The sequence below is a fragment of the Bufo bufo genome, chromosome 8 (assembly GCF_905171765.1).
Source record: "Bufo bufo chromosome 8, aBufBuf1.1, whole genome shotgun sequence".
In the NCBI taxonomy this organism is placed as follows: Eukaryota; Metazoa; Chordata; class Amphibia; order Anura; family Bufonidae; genus Bufo; species Bufo bufo.
This window is the reverse complement of record NC_053396.1, coordinates 89,638,764-89,663,128: the sequence shown is the minus strand read 5'-3', so window position 1 is coordinate 89,663,128 and position 24,365 is coordinate 89,638,764. Positions and strand designations below refer to the sequence as shown.

Below are 24,365 nucleotides of genomic sequence, written 5' to 3'. Positions count from 1 at the left end.
TTCTATGCCGCGGTCAGCGGCATAGAAGGGGTTAATCCGCAGCAATCGCCAATACGGGGGGGGGGGTCACAGGACCCCCCCTCGGCATTGTCCCAGGGTGCCTGCTGATTGATTTCAGCAGGCACCCAGTTCCGATCACTCCCCGCCTTGTGGCAGTGATCGGAAATACACCGGGCGTACAGGGTGTGTCCTTAACTACCGGGACTTCAGGGTGTACCTGTACGCCCTCTGTCCCCAAGAGGTTAAAGAGGATCTGTCACCACAAAACGCAACACAATCTGAAAGCACCATGTTATAGAGCAGGAGGAGCCCAGAGATATATATTTGTGGGGAAAGACTCAGGAAAACCTGTAATTTATACAATTATATCTTTGCTTTTTCCACGTCCTGTGAACAGCTATTGGTACAGCAGGGAGGTGTTAGGCCTCGCCATATGAGTGCAGGACAATAGCCCCGCGGGCGGCCCGACGTCCACAGCATCATTGTAATCTATGACTGTGTGCTCCCGTGCACACGATCAATGCCGCTCCGGGACATATGGCCCGCTCACGGACCGTATAGCGGAGGGCATGCGGTCGTGTGCAAGAGGCCTTATAGTGATTGATAGCATTGTGTGTGTATAAGTGTGCACAAGAGATTGTGAGTCATTGATAGCCCACCCTTCTGTACTGATTGCTTTTTATAGAAAGTGAAAAAAGCAAAAGATATAAGGGCTGTTTCACATAAGTGAGTCCATTGTGGGAATCGCGCTCCATGTGTAGGAGCGTGATCCTCCTTTCTGGACTTGCAGGAGCGCACGGCAGTATCATGATTTATAATGCTGTGTGCCTCTGCTCAACCTTATTTCTACAGAATCATAGTCACAGCTTTATGTCAGTATGATCCTGTAGAAGTCAGGTCAAGCAGAGGCACACAGCATTATAAATCATGATAATGCTGTGCACTCCTACAAGTCTAGAAAGGAGGATCATGCTCCTACACATGGAGCGCGATTCCCACAATATACCCGCTCATGTGGAACAGCCCTAAAAGTATAAATTACAAGTTTTACAGAATCTGAATATATGACACTGCTCAGTTCCTCCTGCTCTATATGATGGTGCTTTCAGATTGCACTGCATTTTGTGGTGACTGGTCCTCTTTAATATTTAAGGTCAGTTTTGCAGGAGTCTGAGGCTGCGTAATTTCAGCCAAATTTATCAACTGGCACACATTATTAAACGTGGCTCATCTTTAAACATAACACTTTCACCTAGAAATGTTATCCCACTCCATTCTCAGAGATTCAGCTGTATTCAGGATCACCATTCCTGACAAGCAGAGAAGGAATGAGGCAGCTCTTCAGCTCTGTGGTGCTCAGGAAGTAACTTGTCCTGCTGTGCGATTAGGACAGGCTTTGTGTGTACTACTAGGACGTCAGCCATTTTATTTCTCCTAATGATTGCTCCCTAGACATAAGCCATTATAAATAATGAAAGGTATGTAGGAATACATTTATAATAAACTAATTTTGAAGTATTTTCTTTTCTTAATTCCCGGAGAACCCCTTTAGTGATGGTGTCCATGTTTCTCACAGACCCATAGTCTAGAATGGGTTTGATGGTTCCATAAACACAGACAAAGTGTCATGCGTTCGTGCTAAAACACTGATGTGTGAATACACAAAATGAATGGGTATGTGTGCTGTCCGTGGATAAAAGCTGGCATCTTGTATATCTATGTGGCACATAGTCTTCAATTTTCAATCTGAGAAACATCTATTATCTACAGTTGCTGGTCCAGTATAGTCAGGAAATTCTTTAAGGTCTCCAGGAATAATATTCTGTAGCTCTTTACCTCAACTGACCACCAGTTATCAGCTAGGAACGGTTCCTGGTAGCCTTCCTCCTCAGCCAGCGCATGAGAATATGCCTTAAAGAGGACCTTTCACCGATTCTTACCCTATGAACTAGGTATACATACATGTGGAGCGGCGCCCGGGGATCTCTCTGCACTTACTATTATCCCCGGGCGCCGCTCCGTTCTCCTGCTATGTCCTCCGGTATCTCCGTTCCCTAAGTTATGGTAGGCGGAGTCTGCCCTAGCGCTGGCCAATCGCATTGCAGAGCTCACAGCCTGGGAGAAAATAACCTCCCAGGCTGTGAGCTCTGCGCTGCGATTGGCCAGCGCTAGGGCAGACTCCGCCTACCATAACTTAGGGACTGGTATCTCCGCCTACTATAACTTAGTGAGCGGAGATACCGGAGGGCATAGCGGGAGAACGGAGCGGCGCCCGGGGATAATAGTAAGTGCAGTGAGACCCCCGGGCGCCGCTCTACATGTCTGTATAGTTAGTTCATAGGGTAAGAATCGGTGAAAGGTCCTCTTTAAGTGCATGGGCCAGGGAGCCTCAGTGCTGTTCACTGATGAAAGTCTATTCGCGCTGAGCAGAAATGATGGCCACCAACGATGTTGGAGAAGTAAAGGAGAGCGCTGTGCATCAGCCACTGTTTGCCTTTGGTGGTGGTGTTACAGTGTTACAGTACGGTCAGGTGTGTCTAATCAATACAGAACTGCTCTACACTTTGTGAATGGTACAGTGACAAGCCCATACTACTGGAATACCATCATTAATCCAGTCGTTGTGCCTCTGCATGAACACAGGCCAAATTTCATCTTCGTGGACAACAATGCACCAGCTCATCGAGGCTGCATCATTAGAGAACATCTGCTGGAGACTGGGGTACCTCAAATGGAGTGGCCTGCACTTTCTCCAGACCTGAATCCCATTGAAAACCTATAGGATCAGCTGAGTCGCCGTGTAGAGGCTCGTAACTCTGTACCCCAGAACCTCAATGACCTGAGGGCCGCCCTTCAAGAAGAGTGGGATGCCACGCCTCAGCAGACAATAAGTCGACTTGTGAACAGCATGATGTCGTTGTCAAGCTGTAATTGATGCTCAAGGCCACATGACAAGTTATTGAGATATTGACATTCTTGTGGGGGTATACCCACCACCGGTGTTGGCTTTTGTTTCAATAAATTGAGATGAGGAAATCACCATTGCTGCTTCTACTTAAATGCCCTATTTTCATGATATAATATCACTGTAGTGTGAACTTTTTACGTTTTCCATAAATTTCAACCGGAAATCCAATATTCCCTTTTGTGAATAGTGTATACCATTTATCTGCAGTATAACTTTCATACTACTATCCTATGACCCATAACTCTATGAGCACTCAGTATTAAGATGGTAGCACTTTGGATAGACATCAGCCAATTACTTTCACACAAGTCACCACAGCCAGATGTGGCACAGCGCCGGGAGGCTCCGGGACGCACAGCGCCGGGAGGCTCCGGGACGCACAGCGCCGGGAGGCTCCGGGACGCACAGCGCCGGGAGGCTCCGGGACGCACAGCGCCGGGAGGCTCCGGGACGCACAGCGCCGGGAGGCTCCGGGACGCACAGCGCCGGGAGGCTCCGGGACGCACAGCGCCGGGAGGCTCCGGGACGCACAGCGCCGGGAGGCTCCGGGACGCACAGCGCCGGGAGGCTCCGGGACGCACAGCGCCGGGAGGCTCCGGGACGCACAGCGCCGGGAGGCTCCGGGACGCACAGCGCCGGGAGGCTCCGGGACGCACAGCGCCGGGAGGCTCCGGGACGCACAGCGCCGGGAGGCTCCGGGACGCACAGCGCCGGGAGGCTCCGGGACGCACAGCGCCGGGAGGCTCCGGGACGCACAGCGCCGGGAGGCTCCGGGACGCACAGCGCCGGGAGGCTCCGGGACGCACAGCGCCGGGAGGCTCACTTGTCAGGCTGTCACCGCACATCCCACCCAGGACTGCAGAGGAATGGAATGCTCCATGTGGTGCCTCCGGCAGGACTCACCTGGCGCCGGTCTCCAGCCGCCAGATGCTGCAGGTCAGAGAGCCGCACCGCCGTCCTCCTGTGCTGGATGAAGTCCCCCTCGTCGTCGTTCGTCCCTGGGCCGGAGCCCCGTGCGAACCTCCCCGCTCCCATCTCCCGGCGCATCTCCGAGCGCAGCTCCAGATAGCAGCATATAGTGACTACGTGCAATGACAGGGACAGGGCAAAGAAGCCGAAGAAAAGCCGGCAGCTGCCGCAACTCTTGTGACAACTGCACCCCGAGCGCTGTATGGAGGAGGAGTCCGGGGGCAGGGAGGGGTCCGCTTCAGGCTGCTCGGACAGACTCCGGGGTGCCATGCTGGTCAGTGGGGCAGCGCAGTCACCAGGGAGGAAGGCGCAGGCCGGTCCTCTGCTTCACTCCTGCCCTTCCCTCTAAGGCACCATGACTCTCAGCCGCTGAACTTGTTACGAGGCAGCACATGAAACAACTGCCCGGAGCAAGCAGGAGAGAGGAGGCGCCGCACACACAGGACAGCTCCGTCCTCCCAGCGCGCAGCCACGCCTCCCCGCTCTGCAGCCCCTCCCATCCCATGCAGGCCCCGCCCCATATAGGACAAAACTATTGCGTGACGCCACGCCCCGGGGCCCGCCCCGCTCGTCACATACTCTACACTACATGGACAGTTACACTTTACCTCAACGGGGGTGACTCCTCCCACATTTCACTAATCAATAGCGCTCTCTAGTGGCCCAACTTGTTGCTCGCATGCTCCCTTTTCCGCGTGACCTGAGAAAGCAGGGGGAGGGAGCGGAGGCCACAGTTTCCCACAGAGTGACCTCCTCCCAGCAGTGCAGGATACTGGTTGTCCTCTGCTGGGAGACTGTCATGGTCTATGAATGGTGCTGGAACCTAGTAGTTCAAGACTAGGTCATTTGTCCAGTTCCATCATTACTGGGAAATGGCTTATAATAGTAAATGCAGCATGAGTTACTTAGTAGCTGTAACACCGCCCTGGTTCTCTCCAGGGCTTCACCTCCACAACATGCACCCACTGCAGCCACATACCAACCAACAAAGAGGGACACAGTGTAAAAAAACGAAAGACCCGTAGGGACACACATACAGAAAATATGAAACTTTATTAGGTAATTAAAGACAAATAATTACAACATCACATAATTAGAGACAAATATCTAAAAGGTAAAGCAGCAATGCAGGTAGTGTTGCATGAAGTAGCTCACCTGCTGACTGATCGGGTGTAAGATCCCGATATCTGAGCTTGCTCAGCACAAAGGCAAGTGAGCAATAACAGATAGTATACCAATAATCTCCTGGAAACTATCTCATACTCCCAACTGCCTTATATGCAGGGCCGTCCTTAGGTATTCAGGCGCCCTGTGCGAGCTAACCTTGTGGCGCCCCCCCCCCCCCCCCAAAAAAAAAAAAACACTGCTTGTTGCTGGCATCATGGCATAGGCTGGCTGACTATCCAACCAAGTAGTTACCAGCCCGCACACCCCAAAGGCCGGTGTAATGTTATACTTCCCTACTTCGTGAGATTTCCCTACCTTCGTCACTTCCGGTCGCACCGGACATGACGTGAGGAGGTGTGCAGCGCCGCGCAGGCGCACAACGACAGGTTAGGGAAGTTTCACAGCAGAGTGCGCATGCGCCAGGAGCCTCGCCGGCGGTTAGGGTAGGGAAAAACTATGGGCCAGTGCGCAGGCGCAGTGATCGGATGGATGTTCTCAGCTGAACACCGGCCGACACTGCGCATGCATCGGGAGCCTCACCAGCGGTTAGGGAAGGGAAAAATTACGTACGGGCCAGTGCTTTTTCCCTACCCTAACCGCTGGTGAGGCTCCCAGCGCATGCGCAGTGTCGGCCGGTGTCCAGCTGAGAACATCCATCCGATCACCGCACCTGTGCACTGGCCCATAATTTTTCCCTACCCTAACCGCCGGCGAGGCTCCCAGCGCATGCGCACTCTGCTGTGAAATTTCCCTAACCCGTCGTTGTGCGCAGTGCGCCCCCCCAATATAATAAACATTGGCGCAGTGCGCCCCCCCAATATAATAAACATTGGTGGCGCAGTGCGCCCCCCCCCAACACCCCAGTATGATAAACATTGGTGGCGCAGTGCGCCCCCCCCAACACCCCAGTATGATAAACATTGGTGGCGCAGTGCGCCCCCCCCAACACCCCAGTATGATAAACATTGGTGGCGCAGTGCGCCCCCCCCAACACCCCAGTATAATAAACATTGGTGGCGCAGTGCGCCCCCCCAATATAATAAACATTGGCACAGTGTGCCCCCCCAATATAATAAACATTGGCACAGTGCGCCCCCCCAATATAATAAACATTGGTGGTGCAGTGCGCCCCCCCAACACCCCAGTATAATAAACATTGGTGGCGCAGTGGGCAGTGCCAATGAGGGTTAAAAAATAAAAAAATAATTAACTCACCTCCTCCAATTGATCGTCTCCTGTTCTTTCTTCATGACCTGTCAAAGGACCTGTGGTGACATCACTGTGCTCATCACATGATACATCACATGATCCATCACCATGGTAATGGACCATGTGATGAGCTCAGTGACGTCACCACAGGTCCTGAAGAAAGAACAGGAGACCAGCAGCTACGCGATCAACTAGAGGAGGTGAGTTAATTTTTTTAATTATTTTTTAACCCTCATTGGCACTTCCCACTGAGCCACCAATGTTTCTTATACTGGGGTGTTGGGGGGGGGGGGCGCACTGTGCCACCAACGTTTCTTATACAAATACAGGAGGCGGGTGCCGGAATCAAATAGCCGGCACCTGACCTTTGTGACAGGGGGCTGCGATCAGCGGCAGTTAACCCCTCAGGTACCGCACCTGAAGGGTTAACTCAACTTCAGCTGATCGCAGCTCCCTGTCATAGAGGTCGGGTGCCGGCTATTTGATTCCAGCACCCGCCTCCTGTATTTGTATTACAGCTCAGTTATCTTCATTGGTGGCGCAGTGGCCACAGCCCCTCCCATCCTCCTCCTGTCTCTCTTCTTATTGGCAGCGGCGGGGGCAGCAGGCAGGTCAGACAGGGGAGGGGGAGATGGAGGGGGCGCCCCGAGGGAGAACATTGCGAGCTGTCGGCCGCCCAGCGCCCCTGTTGCTATGGCGCCCTGTGCGGCCGCACAGCCCGCACACCCCAAAGGCCGGCCCTGCTTATATGCAAAACTCCATACAAGGTACCAGTAGGAAACCATCAATGGATAAAGGCTACAGGCAGATAAAAGGGAAACGGACCTTCAGTCAGCTGTGAGCACACCCGCTTCTTCAAGAGGGACGCATTGTGCAGCACATTTCTTCTGCACTAGGCCACGCCTCTAACTCCGCCCAAAACATAACTATACACCTAATCCCACCCAGTTCCCTTAATGCCCCACATAGTAATTATTCCCCCTTCATGCCACCACACAGTATTTTTGCCCAGTGGCGTGCCCGGGCTGCCGGCTCTCGGGGGGTGCCAGAACCGAAGCAATGAGCGCGTCCATCAATACAGATGGAAGCGCTCATTGCTTTTCCCTTTATAAGATGCAGTGCATCTTATAAAGGGAATACTAGTGAGCGCTTCCATAATGGAAGAACTCACTAGTCTGAAGGAGGAGGGGGAGAGAAGCGCTGTACAGTACTTACCCCTCCTCCTGCTCGCTCTTCTCAGGGCCCGTACTGCTGTGTCCTGGCTGCCTGCAGCGTCAGGACGTACAGAGCGCACTCTGACCTGATGCTGCAGGAGGTCAGGTGACTGCAGAACGGGCCCTGAGAAGACAACCAGGACAGGGAGAGTGGCGGCAGCAGAGGTAAGTGACTTTATTATGTTACAGTCTGATCTGAGGTCTGATATTGAGGTCTAATGGGGGGTCTGGAGGTCTGACTGGGGAGGGGGTCAGGAGGTCTGACGGGGGGGTCTGGAGGTCTGACTGGGGCTCTGGAGTTGTCTAATGTGGGGTCTGGAGGTCTGACTAAGTGGTCTGGAGGTCTAATCGGAGTCTGGAGTTCTAATGGAGGTCTGATGAGGGGTCTAGAGATCTAATGGGGGTCTGGAGGTCTAACGGGGGTCTGACTGGGGGTCTAGAGGTCTAATGGGGGTCTGAAGGTCTTATTGGGGGGTATGGAGGTATAATGGGGGTCTGATTGGGGGTCTGGAGGTCTAGTGGGAGTCTGGAGGTCTAGTGGGAGTCTGGAGGTCTAATGGGGATCACAAATGCATGCTACTTTCCTATTCAGCAGCTCTCATCTCACAGTCTGTCTTCTCATTAATATAACAAGAGACGGATGAGCTCTGGGAGGAGGAGCTCAGTCCTGACAGCCTGGAGCTGGGCTGAGGAAGAAAGTAGAGGAGGGAGGGCTGCTTTAGATCGTGATATCTTCTCAATGGTAGCAGCTAGAAATATGCCACTGGTCTTCTTTGAAAGCAGTTCAGGCTTTCATACAAGACAAGAATGACAGCTCTAGTCTAAGTAACAGAGGAGAAATCACTGTTAGAAAATAGTCGGGAATAATCTTGGGTAAAATCTGCTTTCACTTTTAGCTTCATTCATAGCATCCCGATTTCTATCATTGTGATATCTTCCCCTGTGCTAAACAGATTCATGTCATTCTGGTATTGTCTGAAAGCTTGGAATGTCAGCCAATACAAAGCCCATATTTATAGCTGGTAGCAAACCATAGATATAAGCAGCTTCCCCCCCCCCCCCCCCCCCCCTCACTGTCAGTCTGGAATAGAATGAGGGACAGCTGGCTATTAAGAGGTTAAAATAAATGCTTACTGATTTAATGTAATTGCAGGGCTTGTCTCTGGTTAGCTGTATGTGAGGATACACACTGCTCTGGGTACTGTGGGAAGTTATCTACGTTATGATTGGTCCTGCTAGTTCATGTGAGGAGAGCAAGGGCTTATGGGAAGTGAAGGAAATACAGGATGGCCTCAAGGAAGGGCAAAGATCATCACAGGAAGAGCAGCAGAGGCCATCTTAGGAAGTTGCTGAAATAGAGGCACAGAGAAATATGGTTGCTAAGGGCTGAATACAGTCATCAAAAAGGTAAAATTAGCAGAAAAATGCAGCTGTCACAGCCAGACAGCTGAGAAGCGCTCACAGGAGCTTCTCAGATCCTCCTCCTTGAATTTCTTTGTTTTGGTTTAGTTTCTCATCTCGTTAGTCTATCTCAGCTGTCATGCAGTTAGACTGATCGCTACCCTTTAAGTTCCTCCCCATAATGCAGTAGTGTGCGGCTGATACAACTTCCTGGAGTGTGTGTGCATGCTGTTCCCAGTTCCCAGTTCCCAGTCGTCAGTCGTCATTCGTCTGCAAGATAAGTGCTGTTTATGTATTTATGATTTTGTCTTTTCTGGATCCAGGTGACCCTGACTCCCTCCGTGTCAGTGTAGGGAGCCGGTGGTCGTGTCCCTTCACTATTGTAGGGTCTTCAGGTAATAGATAGCCGAGGAACGTGGATATGCGGCCATCCACCTTTGGGGTGTTCGCATAGGCTGAGCAGTGAGGGAGAGCGGCAGGTCTATTGCAGGGGTCTCCCTTTGTTCCTTAGTTGTGGATCCAGAGAGACATTGTTTATATGGTATTGTCTTGTTTCCTGTACACCATCCGTGACATTATCAGCCGCCAAAACCGTCTCAAGCATGGATCCGGTTTCACTTTTGGCTGAACGCTTTCAGGGTCTTTCTTTGGAGGTAGCTGATCTCCGTAAGACTTTTTCTCAGTTTCAAGTGACCGGTTCAGCTTGCGTTCATGGAGTTTGTGCTGAGCCTAAGATCTCGCTCCCGGATACGTTCTCCGGGGGTAGTGAGAATTTTGTGCGTTTTAGAGAGGCTTGCAAACTCCATTTTCGCCTTCTTCCCCATTCTTCTGGTGATGAAGAACGGAGGGTGGGGATCATTATATCGCTGCTCAGGGGTAACGCTCAGTCCTGGGCCTTTTCGCTGCCGGAGGGGGCACGGCCCCTTCGTTCAGTGGAGGAATTCTTTTTAGCCCTGGGTCAGATATATGATGATCCGGATCGTATTGCTCTGGCTGAGTCTAGACTACGTCTGTTATGCCAGGGTAAACAATCCGCAGAGATATACTGTTCAGAATTTCGGAGATGGGCAGCAGATACGGGTTGGAATGATGCTGCACTCCGAAGTCAATTTTGCTATGGTCTTTCAGAGGGATTGAAAGATGCATTTGCCTTTCATGAAAGACCTACCTCCTTGGATTCTGCTATGTCTCAGGCTGTTCGTATTGACAGGCGTCTTAGAGAGAGATGAGAGATCTCTCCTTCCTGTCATACTCAGTCCCGGGACAGTGCAGCAGTCTCATTCTGTGCACAGGGGTCTCAGTCGCTGTCAGCCCCTTCTGAGCAGGAGTCCATGCAGCTGGGGTTGATTGCCTCTGACAATAGAAGATTCAGCCCGCAGGGGAGGGTTTGTTTTTGTTGTAGAGGTATAAATCATCTGGCAAATGTTTGTCCCTCTAGGAGATTCAGGCAGTTTTCTGGGAGTAATAAAGAGACAAAAAGGAAAAAATCTTTTAAAAATGTTCCCTCTGTTACTATTGGCAGGGTTGAGGCGGAAATTGAAGGTTTTCCGTTTGCTTGTAGTTCCCGTTTTGTCCTGCCTGCTAGGGTGGCGCTAGAGAGCAAGAGCATTTTTTGTGAGATTTTTGTGGATAGTGGAGCAGCTGTCAACCTCATTGATAATCAATTTGCAATAACTCATGGTTTCCAGGTATGCACTTTGGGAAAGGATATTCCTGTTTTTGCTATTGATTCAGCTCCACTTTCTCAGAAATCATTAAAGGGCATAGTTCACAATATCCGTTTAATTGTGAGTGATGCTCATGTTGAGGATGTGTCATGTTTCGTCCTTAGCGGTTTGCCTACTCCTCTAGTGTTGGGGCTACCCTGGCTCACTAAACATAACCCCACCATTGATTGGCAAGCGAGGCAAATAAATGGTTGGAGTAACTTTTGCAGAGAGAATTGCCTCATAACATCTGTTTCTGAGGTTTCTACTAAGACTGTACCACCTTTCCTCTCTGAATTTTTGGATGTCTTCTCTGAGAGTGGAGTTCAGGGTTTGCCTCCGCACAGGGAGTATGATTGCCCTATTAATCTCATTCCAGGCGCCAAGCTGCCTAAATCTTGTTTATACAATCTCTCCCAACCTGAGAGGGTCGCTATGCGGGCTTATATCTCTGAGAGTCTGAGAAAAGGACACATACGACCCTCGAAGTCACCTGTTGCCGCTGGTTTTTTCTTTGTTAAGAAAAAAGATGGTTCTTTAAGACCTTGTCTGGATTTCAGGGAGCTGAACAGTATCACTATTCGTGATCCTTATCCGCTTCCTCTGATCCCGGACCTGTTTAACCAGGTTGTTGGGGCTAAAGTCTTTTCCAAATTAGACCTAAGAGGGGCATACAACCTGGTTAGGGTCAGAGAAGGAGACGAATGGAAGACGGCTTTCAATACCCCTGAGGGCCATTTTGAGAATTTGGTTATGCCTTTTGGTTTGATGAATGCCCCAGCCGTTTGTCAGCATTTCGTCAACAGCATTTTTTATCATTTAATGGGAAAATTTGTATTAGTGTATTTGGATGACATTTTGATTTTTTCTCCTGATTTCAAGACTCATAAGGAACACTTACGTCAGGTCTTGCTCATCCTGCGGGAGAATAAATTATACGCGAAACTGGAAAAATGTGTGTTTGCGGTTCCAGAAATCCAATTTCTGGGGTTTCTTGTCTCCGCTTCTGGTTTTCGCATGGACCCCGAGAAGGTCCGCGCCGTGCTTGAGTGGGAGCTTCCTGAGAATCAGAAGGCGCTGATGCGTTTTTTGGGCTTTGCCAATTATTACAGGAAATTTATTTTTAATTATTCCTCTGTTGTTAAACCACTCACTGATATGACCAGAAAGGGGGTAGATTTTTCTTCCTGGTCGGTAGAGGCGTGTAAGGCCTTTTCTAATATCAAGGAGAGTTTTGCTTCCGCTCCCATCCTAGTACAACCTGATATTTCGTTACCCTTCATAGTTGAGGTTGATGCTTCTGAGGTAGGGGTGGGTGCGGTCTTGTCTCAGGGTTCCTCTCCTGCCAAATGGCAACCGTGTGCCTTTTTCTCAAAGAAACTCTCCTCCGCAGAGAGAAATTATGATGTGGGAGATAGGGAATTGTTGGCCATCAAGTTGGCTTTTGAGGAATGGCGCCATTGGCTACAGGGAGCCAGACACCCTATTACCGTGTTTACTGACCATAAAAATCTGGCCTACTTGGAGTCAGCCAAGCGTCTGAACCCGAGACAGGCCAGATGGTCTTTGTTCTTTTCAAGGTTTAATTTTGTTGTTACGTTCCGCCCTGGGGTTAAGAATGTGAAGGCAGATGCCCTGTCACGTTGTTTTCCGGGAGGTGGGAATTTTGAAGACCCGGGTCCCATTTTGGCTGAAGGTGTGGTGGTCTCTGCTCTTTTTCCTGAATTGGAGGCAGAGGTGCAGGCAGCCCAGTCAGAAGCTCCTGATCTTTGTCCTCCTGGGAGGTTGTTTGTGCCTCTCGCTTTGAGACACAAGATTTTTAAAGAACACCACGACACGGTCCTTGCTGGGCACCCGGGGGCAAGAGCCACACTGGATCTCATCGCTCGGAGATTCTGGTGGCCTGCGCTTCGTAAGTCGGTTGAGGGTTTTGTGGCAGCTTGCGAGACTTGCGCTCGTGCCAAGGTCCCTCATTCACGGCCATCAGGTCCTCTCCTTCCTTTGCCCATTCCTTCCCGTCCTTGGACACATCTGTCCATGGACTTCATAACGGACTTGCCTCGTTCCTCGGGGAAGTCTGTGATTCTGGTGGTGGTGGACCGTTTTAGCAAAATGGTGCATTTTATCCCTTTTCCTGGTTTGCCCAATGCTAAGACGCTGGCGCAGGCATTTATTGACCACATTGTCAAATTGCATGGGATTCCTTCAGACATAGTCTCTGATAGGGGCACGCAGTTTGTTTCCAGATTCTGGAAGGCTTTCTGTTCTCGCTTGGGGGTTCGGTTGTCATTCTCTTCTGCTTTCCATCCGCAGTCGAATGGCCAGACAGAGCGCGTCAATCAGAATCTGGAGACATAACTGCGCTGTTTTGTGGCGGAGAATCAGGAGGATTGGTGTTCTTTTTTTGTCCCTTGCTGAGTTTGCTTTAAATAACCGTCGTCAGGAGTCCTCTGATAAGTCACCATTTTTTGGTGCATATGGGTTCCATCCGCAGTTTGGGACTTTCTCGGGAGAGGGCTCTTCTGGTTTGCCTGATGAGGACAGATTCTCCTCGTCTTTGTCATCTATTTGGCAAAAGATTCAGGATAATCTAAAGAGCATGAGTGAGAGATATAAGCGTGTGGCGGATAAGAGACGTGTGCCTGGTCCGGACCTGAATGTTGGTGATCTGGTGTGGTTGTCTACCAAGAATATCAAATTGAAGGTTCCCTCCTGGAAGTTGGGTCCTAGGTTTATTGGGCCTTACAAGATCCTGTCTGTCATCAATCCTGTTGCCTACCGTCTTGATCTTCCTCAGACTTGGAAGATCCATAATGTTTTTCATAAGTCCTTATTGAAACCTTATGTTCAACCTATTGTACCCTCGCCTTTGCCTCCTCCTCCGATTATGGTTGATGGAAATCTTGAATTTCAGGTCTCTAGGATTGTGGATTCTCGTCTTGTCCGCGGTTCCCTCCAGTACCTCGTTCATTGGGAGGGTTATGGTCCTGAGGAGAGGATGTGGGTCCCAGTGACGGACATTAAGGCCTCTCGTCTCATCAGGGCATTCCATAGGTCCCATCCTGAGAAGGTGGGCCCTGAGTGTCCGGAGTCCACTCCTAGAGGGAGGGGTACTGTCACAGCCAGACAGCTGAGAAGCGCTCACAGGAGCTTCTCAGATCCTCCTCCTTGAATTTATTTGTTTTGGTTTAGTTTCTCATCTCGTTAGTCTATCTCAGCTGTCATGCAGTTAGACTGATCGCTACCCTTTAAGTTCCTCCCCATAATGCAGTAGTGTGCGGCTGATACAACTTCCTGGAGTGTGTGTGCATGCTGTTCCCAGTTCCCTGTTCCCAGTCGTCAGTCGTCATTCGTCTGCCAGATAAGTGCTGTTTATGTATTTATGATTTTGTCTTTTCTGGATCCAGGTGACCCTGACTCCCTCCGTGTCAGTGTAGGGAGCCGGTGGTCGTGTCCCTTCACTATTGTAGGGTCTTCAGGTAATAGATAGCCGAGGAACGTGGATATGCGGCCATCCACCTTTGGGGTGTTCGCATAGGCTGAGCAGTGAGGGAGAGCGGCAGGTCTATTGCAGGGGTCTCCCTTTGTTCCTTAGTTGTGGATCCAGAGAGACATTGTTTATATGGTATTGTCTTGTTTCCTGTACACCATCCGTGACAGCAGCTTCATGAATATCTTCCCTTCAGCATCACATATGTTAGGAATTTCATTTTTGGTAGTGAAATAGCAGTTCCACTTTAAAACTGGGGTCTTATATGGGGTCTGACATAGAGGTCTAAAGGGGGTTTGGTCTGAGATTGGGGGATCTCATTGAGGGTTTTATATGGGGGTCTGATCTGAAAGGAAGGTGTTTTTTTTATTACTAGCACACAATATAAAGGGGTGTTTTTGTACTGACGCACTATCTGTGTGGTACCAGTATTTTCAGGGGGACTGTTTCTGCAGGAAAGTATTGGGGAGCACAGTGGACACAGTATTGGGGGTGGCAGGATGGGGTGTTGAGAAGGTGGGAGGATGATTGAAAAGTAGGAAAGTAAGATGTCTGTTTGTTAAACTCCGCGAGACAAGGCGCGGCTGAAAGAAGTCACCATGGTGGTCTGGTCTAACAGGAGAAGAAGAGGAAAGATCTACATCAGAGAAGAGAAGTCACTAGATGTAAGAGGTACATATGTGGGGCTGTATTTTTGTATGAGCGCTGCTGTCACGGTCCCTCAGGTGACTGATGTCAGGAAATCAAGGAGATTGGCTGAGCGTGGAGAAATCTAACAGCCTCCTTTTTTTTATTTTTTTAAAAGGCTTTATTTTTCAATTTTCATAAAAATAAAAATAAAAAACTTTAAATAGGGTAACAACCCCCTCAACAAGGTACAACCTTGAACATCACATTCAATTGACAGGCAAAATAATAGGATTACATATAAACAAAATCTGTCTACAGATGCAAAGATTGTAATGCAGTTTACATCAGACAAAGAACAGCATCATTGTCATGAAGTCGAATTGTTCCATTAAGACCTGTCACCATCCACACACATTCCTACTGGCAGTGACCTGGACATCTCAAAAACCCTCTCCAGCCCCATTACACAGTGACCGAGTTTGCACTCAGCCAAATATCCCAGATTTTCCCAAATTTTTCCGGTGCGCCCCTAGCTTCATAAGTTAACTTGTATACTGATAATGTGGCGTTGATAAGCTGGATCCAATCGGACAATGTTGGTTTCTTGGGGGGCTTCCAGTTTAGCAGAATTGACTTTCTCGCATAAAACATCAGCAACCTGTAAAGGATTTTGGTATGCTTAGTTGGAATAACATCGTTAACAAGGCCTAGCAGGCTAACTTCAGGTGCCGCAACTGCCGGAAGTCCAAGACGAGCATCCAGATAGTCATGTACCTGCGTCCAGAATTCATCAATAACCGGACACTCCCATACCATGTGCATTAGGGTCCCCCTGCCATTTCCACACCTTGTACACGTATCTGAAGCAAGTTTATGCATGCGTACCAATCTCACCGGGGTATAGTAGACTCTGTGCAACCATTTCGTCTGAATCAGCTGATCCCGTGCACAAATCACCGTCCTCCTCCAGGAGGCCGACAGCTCTTTCTCATGACAATCTTCCAATGCAGGAAAATCAGCCCTCCACTTAAGAAAAGCTCTCGTCATCGGGGAAGGCCGGGAGGATAGAAGGAAAGCATAAAAGGACGACACCATTTTAGTATGGTTTGCCCGTCTGGCAATTTTCTCTACTGCACTATATTCCAGCCTCAAAGGACCAGCCCCAAACTGGGATTCGCAAGCATGTCTCAGTTGGAAAAATCTAAAAAGAGATGCTTGTGGGAGTTTATATTCATTTTGCAAGGTTGAAAAGGTCTTAAAAAAACCTTCCGCGGCCAGAATTCAAAATCAAGCAGAGAAGTTAGTTCCAACAGTCTGGGATTCCCCCACAAGGGCATCACTGGGGACAATATATTGCTTTCCTCTCCACCCCCCCCCCACCCCCGCAAAAGTATTCCACGCATTAATCACCCCCGCCATCAATGTAGTAAAATGTTTAACCGGGTACTTCCCTGCTCTATACACTAAGTTCATCATAGCCTCATACGACCCCATTAGAGCCATCTCCAATACCACTGCCGGGTTATAAGGGTCTGCCTTTATCCACCAAGCAGCATAATTTAGTTGCGTCGCAATATAGTATAGGTACATGTCCGGAAGTGCCAGTCCACCTCTCTCAGTAGTAGCTTTCAAAGTATCCCTAGCTATGCGGGGAACTGAGTTATTCCACAAAAAGGACGTTAGCAGGCGATCTAAAGTCTGAAAATGAGATTTCTGTAAGGTTAAAGGGGTTGCTCTATATATGTACAGTAGCTTGGGAAGAAGGATCATTTTAAAAATATTGATGCGTCCTATCAATGACAGTGGTAGCGCCTCCCAAGCTTTCAGTTTTTGCAAAACATATTTCACTACCGGGTTTATGTTTAAATCTATGAACTGGGTGACATCTTTGTGTATAACTATCCCCAGATATGTGAAGTTGCTCACCACCTGGAGTGACGACAAGGGTGATACACTCTGAGGGGAAAGCTCATCAACTAAATACAGCGCCGATTTGGCCCAATTGACCCGTAGCCCAGAGAAAGTCCCATATAAATCCACTGTTTCCAGTAAAGCTTCCAAACAATGCCCAACATCTCCCAAGTATATCAGCATATCATCTGTATAAAGCGAGATCTTTTCGGATATACAGTCGTGGCCAAAAGTTTTGAGAATGACACAAATATTAGTTTTCACAGAGTTTGCTGCTAAACTGCTTTTAGATCTTTGTTTCAGTTGTTTCTGTGATGTAGTGAAATATAATTACACACACTTCATACATTTCAAAGGCTTTTATCGACAATTACATGACATTTATGCAAAGAGTCAGTATTTGCAGTGTTGGCCCTTCTTTTTCAGGACCTCTGCAATTCGACTGGGCATGCTCTCAATCAACTTCTGGTCCAATTTCTGACTGATAGCAACCCATTCTTTCATAATCACTTCTTGGAGTTTGTCAGAATTAGTGGGTTTTTGTTTGTCCACCCACCTCTTGAGGATTGACCACAAGTTCTCAATGGGATTAAGATCTGGGGAGTTTCCAGGCCATGGACCCAAAATGTCAACGTTTTGGTCCCGGAGCCACTTAGCACTTTTGCCTTATGGCACGGTGCTCCATCGTGCTGGAAAATGCATTGTTCTTCACCAAACTGTTGTTGGATTGTTGGAAGAAGTTGCTGTTGGAGGGTGTTTTGGTACCATTCTTTATTCATGGCTGTGTTTTTGGGCAAAATTGTGAGTGAGCCCACTCCCTTGGATGAGAAGCAACCCCATACATGAATGGTCTCAGGATGCTTTACTGTTGGCATGACACAGGACTGATGGTAGCGCTTACCTTTTCTTCTCCGGACAAGCCTTTTTCCAGATGCCCCAAACAATCAGAAAGAGGCTTCATCGGAGAATATGACTTTGCCCCAGTCCTCAGCAGTCCATTCACCATACTTTCTGCAGAAGATCAATCTGTCCCTGATGTTTTTTTTGGAGAGAAGTGGCTTCTTTGCTGCCCTTCTTGACACCAGGCCATCTTCCAAAAGTCTTCGCCTCACTGTGCGTGCAGATGCGCTCACACCTGTCTGCTGCCATTCCTGAGCAAGCTCTGCACTGGTGGCACTCCGATCCCGCAGCTGAATCCTCTTTAGGAGACGATCCTGGCGCTTGTTGGACTTTCTTGGATGCCCTGAAGCCTTCTTAACAAGAATTGAACCTCTTTCCTTTAAGTTCTTGATGATCCTATAAATTGTTGATTGAGGTGCAATCTTAGTAGCCACAATATCCCTGCCTGTGAAGCCATTTTTATGCAACGCATTGATGGCTGCACGCGTTTCTTTGCAGGTCACCATGGTTAACAATGGAAGAACAATGATTTCAAGCATCACCCTCCTTTTAACTGATTTAACCCAATCAGCCTGACATAATGATCTCCAGCCTTGTGCTCGTCAACATTCTCACCTGAGTTAACAAGACGATTACTGAAATGATCTCAGCAGGTCCTTTAATGACAGCAATGAAATTCAGTGGAAAGTTTTTTTTGGGATTAAGTTAATTTTCATGGCAAAGAAGGACTATGCAATTCATCTGATCACTCTTCATAACATTCTGGAGTATCTGTAAATTGCTATTATAAAAACTTAATCAGCAACTTTTCCAATTTCCAATATTTATGTAATTCTCAAAACTTTTGGCCACGACTGTACAGTACAGACCAAAAGTTTGGACACACCTTCTCATTCAAAGAGTTTTCTTTATTTTCATGACTATGAAAATTGTAGATTCACACTGAAGGCATCAAAACTATGAATTAACACATGTGGAATTATATACATAACAAGCAAGTGTGAAACAACTCAAAATATGTCATATTCTAGGTTCTTCAAAGTAGCCACCTTTTGCTTGGATTACTGCTTTGCAGACTCTTGGCATTCTTTTGATGAGCTTCAAGAGGTAGTCCCCTGAAATGGTTTTCACTTCACAGGTGTGCCCTGTCAGGTTTAATAAGTGGGATTTCTTGCCTTATAAATGGGGTTGGGACCATCAGTTGCGTTGAGGAGAAGTCAGGTGGATACACAGCTGATAGTCCTACTGAATAGGCTGTTAGAATTTGTATTATGGCAAGAAAAAAGCAGCTAAGTAAAGAAAAACGAGTGGCCATCATTACTTTAAGAAATGAAGGTCAGTCAGTCAGCCGAAAAATTGGGAAAACTTTGAAAGTAAGGGCTATTTGACCATGAAGGAGAGTGATGGGGTGCTGCGCCAGATGACCTGGCCTCCACAGTCACCGGACCTGAACCCAATCGAGATGGTTTGGGGTGAGCTGGACCGCAGAGTGAAGGCAAAAGGGCCAACAAGTGCTAAGCATCTCTGGGAACTCCTTCAAGACTGTTGGAAGACCATTTCAGGGGACAACCTCTTGAAGCTCATCAAGAGAATGCCAAGAGTGTGCAAAGCAGTAATCAAAGCAAAAGGTGGCTACTTTGAAGAACCTAGAATATGACATATTTTCAGTTGTTTCACACTTGTTTGTTATGTATATAATTCCACATGTGTTAATTCATAGTTTTGATGCCTTCATAGTCATGAAAATAAAGAAAACTCTTTGAATGAGAAGGTGTGTACAAACTTTTGGTCTGTACTGTACCTGCAATGTCCCATCCTTGTATTCTACTGCTACCTGCTATGTACACCGATAGTGGTGTCATTACTAAAGCAAACAGAAGGGGTGACAAAGGACACCCCTGTCTGGTGCCCCTTTTCAGCACAAATGACTTGGACAAATATCTATTGACTCTTACCCTAGCCGTCGGTTGCAAATACAGCAAGTGCAGCCACTGGAGGAAATTCTTAGGAACCCCCATTTTCTTTAGGACCTCCCACATAAATCCCCACTCCACCGAATCGAACCAGTGAAGCAATCGCCCTGCTGCCTGCATTATCATGTGTGATTTGTAAGTTTGTGAAAAGGCTTCTCAGGTTTATGTCCGTCGTTTTCCCGGGCATGAAACCAGATTGATCCATGCCTACAATCGATGAAATGACTGTCGCCAATCTACTAGCCAACACCTTAGCCAGCAGCTTAGCGTCCGAATTTATCAATGATATGGGCCTATATGAACCACATTGATCCGGAGGCTTCCCCGCTTTGTGTATGACCACTATAGTGGCTTCATGGAACGATGTTGGCAGGGCCCCACCCTCCAGAGCATACATAAATAATTTTCTGAGCCTCTGACTCACTTCCTCAATCTGGAAATTATACCACTCCACAGGGAAGCCATCCGGAACAGGAGTCTTTCCTTTTGCCATGGATAATATTGCATGTTGGATTTCCTGCGGGACTATGGGGCCATCTAGTAGCTGCTTCTCTGAATGCGTTAGCTCCGTCACTGGGATAGTATCCAGAAAAAGTACTATCTCCCTTGCGGTTTTAGTAGTTTTAGAGGAATATAAGGAGGCATAGTAACTAGCAAATTGATCACATATTTCCTCTGGTGCAGTAAAGAGTACACCCTGCCTATCCCTAATAGCTGGTACAACTGTTAGTGGGATTTCTGTTTTAGCCAGATACGCCAAAGTTCTCCCACTCTTATCCCCCTCAGAAAAAATGTTCTGCTTCTGAACCATGAGGCGCTTCTGGGTAAATTCAGTTAAGTATAAGTTGTATTGTCTTTGAGCTAATAACCAAAGTGAATGATGCTCTGGCGTGGGGTCATCTACATATGCTTTTTCTGCAACATCTAATCTCCCCTCTAGTTTCACCCGCGAAGAGAGTAGTTCCTTCCTGTGTGTTGCTATCGCCGCTATTAATACCCCTCTCAAGACAGCCTTACTTGCGTCCCATACCACCAGTGGATTGGAGGAGCCCTCATTACCTTCCCAATATGATGAAATAGCTTCCCTGCACGCCACTCCCACAGGAAGGGCATCCAGCCACTTTGGATTCAACCGCCAAATAGAACGCGGCCTACTGCTTGGCAATGTAAGGATTATCTGCAAGGGGGTATGATCTGAGATACCCCTCGGCAGATACTCTGCAGCCTTCACCCATAAAAGCCCCTCCTGATTTGTGAAAGCCAGATCAATACGGGACAATGCATTGACAGAGGTCGAGTGACAGGAGTATTGCTTTGTATCAGGATATAGGTTCCTCCATATTTCCGTCAAGTAATGTGCTTGCGCCCAATATAGTAAAGCGGGGTTGTGCCTGGAAGAAGGCCTAAGTCTATCAAGATTGCTATCCAGCGTGGCATTAAAATCACCCAATATGAACAAGGGAGCTGCAGGTAAAACAACTACTCTGGCCATGATTTGGTCAACTACTTCCCTCTCAAATTGTGGGGGTATATAAATACCCACTATTAAGACATCACAACCTCTAATGTTAGGCTGCAACAGTACATATTTCCCTGCTGGATCAATGGACATCAGCTGAAACGGAAGAGTCTTACTGACCAGTATGGAAACTCCTCTAGCGTAGTTAGAATAAGTCGTTATAAACAGATCCCACCCATGGTCTTTTAACCGCCAACACTTTTTGACCCCGGAGGTGAGTTTCCTGAAAAATAAGAACATCTGGGTTATACTTCTTAATGTCATTAAACACTAGCGCTCTTTTAACTTTCCAGGTAATTAGCTTACATAAGGCCATTGCTGTTTAAGAGATATATCCCCTTCTCCTCCAGATCCTTCAGCGTCACTGCCCTATTCACACACACACATTCCAACTTGAATCTAAAGTATAACTTTCCAATCTGCACCCACCCTGCCCAGACATCCCCAACTCGTCTAAGCTTCATATCCCTAACCTACCAATCTTTTTAGTGTAAACTAAGGAAGACCCAGTCTGCCTAAACAACCCCTAAAACATAGTATGAGACCCAAAACTGTTCAAAATAGAGTGAAAACTCTGAACTGAAATGAACCCCTGTCAGTATCAAAACTTCCTGGCATTACTATACTATCCTGCTATCTGCGTGTCGGATCATATCTGTCTCGCAACAACTAAGGTGTGACACCTAGAGACCAGATTGATATAAACAGAGCTCCAATAGTGGAGCAGAACATTCGCAGCAGTTTACTGCGATCTCATAGTCCACCACTTCATCTCGGACGTTGTCGATCAATCCAGTCAGCTGCTTTCTCTGGAGTCTGGAAAAATCTGGCTCGGTCTCCCTCTTGGATCCTCAGCTTGGCCGGGTATATAATTGCATATTTAATTCCCAGCTCCCGTAGACGAGTCCTGGCATTTGAAAACTGCCGCCGTTGCTTTTGCACCTCTGCTGTAAAATCAGGGTAAAAGGATAACTTCGCGTTTTCAATTTGAATGTCCTTCTTTTGTCTGGCGGCCGCCAGAATAGCATCTCGATCCCTGTAGTTTAAAGGGATTCTGTCAGCAGGTTTCACCCCTGTCAGCTAAACATATGCTGATGTTCAGGGCCTCATCAGGATTCCTGCCTTATTTTGCTAAAAAACAGGTTTTACTTACCTGTCACTCAAAGAAATAAGGTGCCCAAGGGGATGTCAAGTGATGCAAGGTGCCGGCCGCACCCACCGCCGTTCGTGCCCAGCGCCGCCTTTCCAGACTTCTACACCGCCTCCTATTCCTCTGTGCCGCCTCTCGCTCTCCCTCCATCCCCCCTCCTCCTGCTGTAAGATCTCGCGCGTGCGCACAGGGCTCTGCCTGATGCGCCCATGCGGACTTCTAGATTTGGCTTCTTAAAGCGAAGTGCGCATGCGACGGCACTTCGCTCAACCCAGGTATGACCTGCACTCTGGCGCCAGCCTCTCAGAGCCCTGTGCGCACGCGCAATATCTTACAGCAGGAGGAGGGGGGAGGGAGGGAGAGCGAGAGGCGGCACAGAGGATTAGGAGGCGGCGCAGAAGTCTGGAAAGGCGGCGCTGGTCACGAACGGCGGTGGGTGCGGTGGGCACTTTGCATCACTTGACATCCCCTGACATCCCCTTGGGCACCTTATTTCTTTGAGTGACAGGTTAGTAAAACCTGTTTTTTAGCAAAATAAGGCTACGGATCACATTTAGAAGCCCACATTAGGAATCCTGATGAGGCCCTGAACATCAGCATATGTTTAGCTGACAGGGGTGAAACCTGGTGACAGAATCCCTTTAATATCTTCATTATGAAAGGCCTGGGAGCAGCCCCTGATGGTAATGGTCTTGTAGGGATCCTATGGGCTCTTTCCACCACAAAGCTGGATGACAACTCAATCGGGCACAGTACAGTGCGAATCAATTGCTCAGCATATGCCTCCGGAGCGGAACCTTCCACCCTTTCGGGTAACCCCAGGATTCTGACGTTATTTCTTCTATTGCGGTTTTCCGCATCCTCCACTCTGGCAAGCAAAACTTTCACCTGTTGTTGCAGGTTTCTGGTCGTTTCAGAAGTGGTATTTGCAGAATCCTCCACCTCTTTAGTGCGGTCTCTCATTTTATCCATATCATGGCGTAGACCAGGCATGGCCAACCTGCGGCTCTCCAGCTGTTGTAAAACTACAACTCCCACCATGCCCTGCTGTGGGCTGATAGTTGTAGACTGTCCGGGCATGATGGGAGTTGTAGTTTTGCCACAGCTGGAGAGCCTCAGGTTGGCCATCCCTGGCGTAGACAATTAATGTCGCTTTGTAAGTGGTCAATCTTTGTTGTTAGAGCCGCCTGACATGCAGCAATGGCAGTCATTATCTTGTCAGTTTGAAGCTCAGCACTCGCAGCGCCACTCTGGTTCAAATCCATCTCAGTCTGGCTCATATTGTCCACCACTTCTTTTGCTGGTGTAGAACTCGCAGATGACACTGTTTTGCGGCCCATAAGTGAGTGAAGATAAATGACTTTGATGTTTGCAGTTATAGGGGAGGGGGTGCAATCGGTGATTCTGAAAGCTGCAACAGTCACCGGTGATGGTCACACTAAAGGAGGGGGTACGGGCAACAATACAGTCTTTTATCCTTATTTATAGGACAATTGCAGGTGGCAGAGTTCCCCTTAATACAGATTGCCTTTACAGGCAGGCGTTTGTTGCGGCTTCTCAGCCTCTGCCACAGTGGGAATGCCCAAAATATTGACTGGGCTCCAGGCCCCCTACTTCACCCCTCTCCAGAGGCAACTGTGCAAAGCCCCCTCACACTATTTTCTCTTCAGGGTTATTCCCTTTCCTCCTGCTTATATATTTCCACATGCTGAGCGGTGGCCCAGGGGGAGAGATGTCTACCTCTGCAAGCGATCCTCCAGCTGAGCAGCAGAAGCGTCCACACCACGCCGCCACCAAAGCGACCAGGCTCCTGAACAGATCCCTCCAGCAGGACGTCGGATCTCCCTTATGCCCGCTCCAACAACAGCGCTCGTCAGCCGCCGCCTGCCTTTCCAAGATGGCCGCCCCTCCGTACCAGGTAAGGAGCAGTCTTCCTCCACTCAGATCTCCAGAGCCTCAGGGACACCACCAAATGCCCGAAATATCACACCGGGTGACTCTATAACGCCCCACTCCACTAATACACCCTTCCAGGGTGCTTCAGAAGCCAGGGAATTGCAGGATTATATCAGGATGGCAGGGGAGCTCATGCGGCGTGCGACCTCACTCCATGCCCGGCAGACCACGCCCCCCTATAACAGCCTCCTTGATTTCTCTT

The 24,365-nt window shown here is 48.6% G+C and overlaps 1 protein-coding gene across 4 annotated transcripts in view; it reads right to left on the bottom strand.

Moving 5' to 3' along the window:
- The window catches only part of EDA (ectodysplasin A), a 293,737-nt gene extending 289,341 nt beyond the window's left edge, over positions 1 to 4,396 (bottom strand). For all 4 annotated transcript variants that reach the window (XM_040405086.1, XM_040405088.1, XM_040405089.1 and 1 more), the window contains exon 1: positions 3,872 to 4,396. In XM_040405086.1, the coding sequence (XP_040261020.1) occupies positions 3,872 to 4,207 (336 nt within the window). In that variant the 5' untranslated portion in view covers positions 4,208 to 4,396. The remainder of the gene's footprint in view (positions 1 to 3,871) is intronic.
- Between the last annotated feature and the right edge of the window lie 19,969 nt (positions 4,397 to 24,365).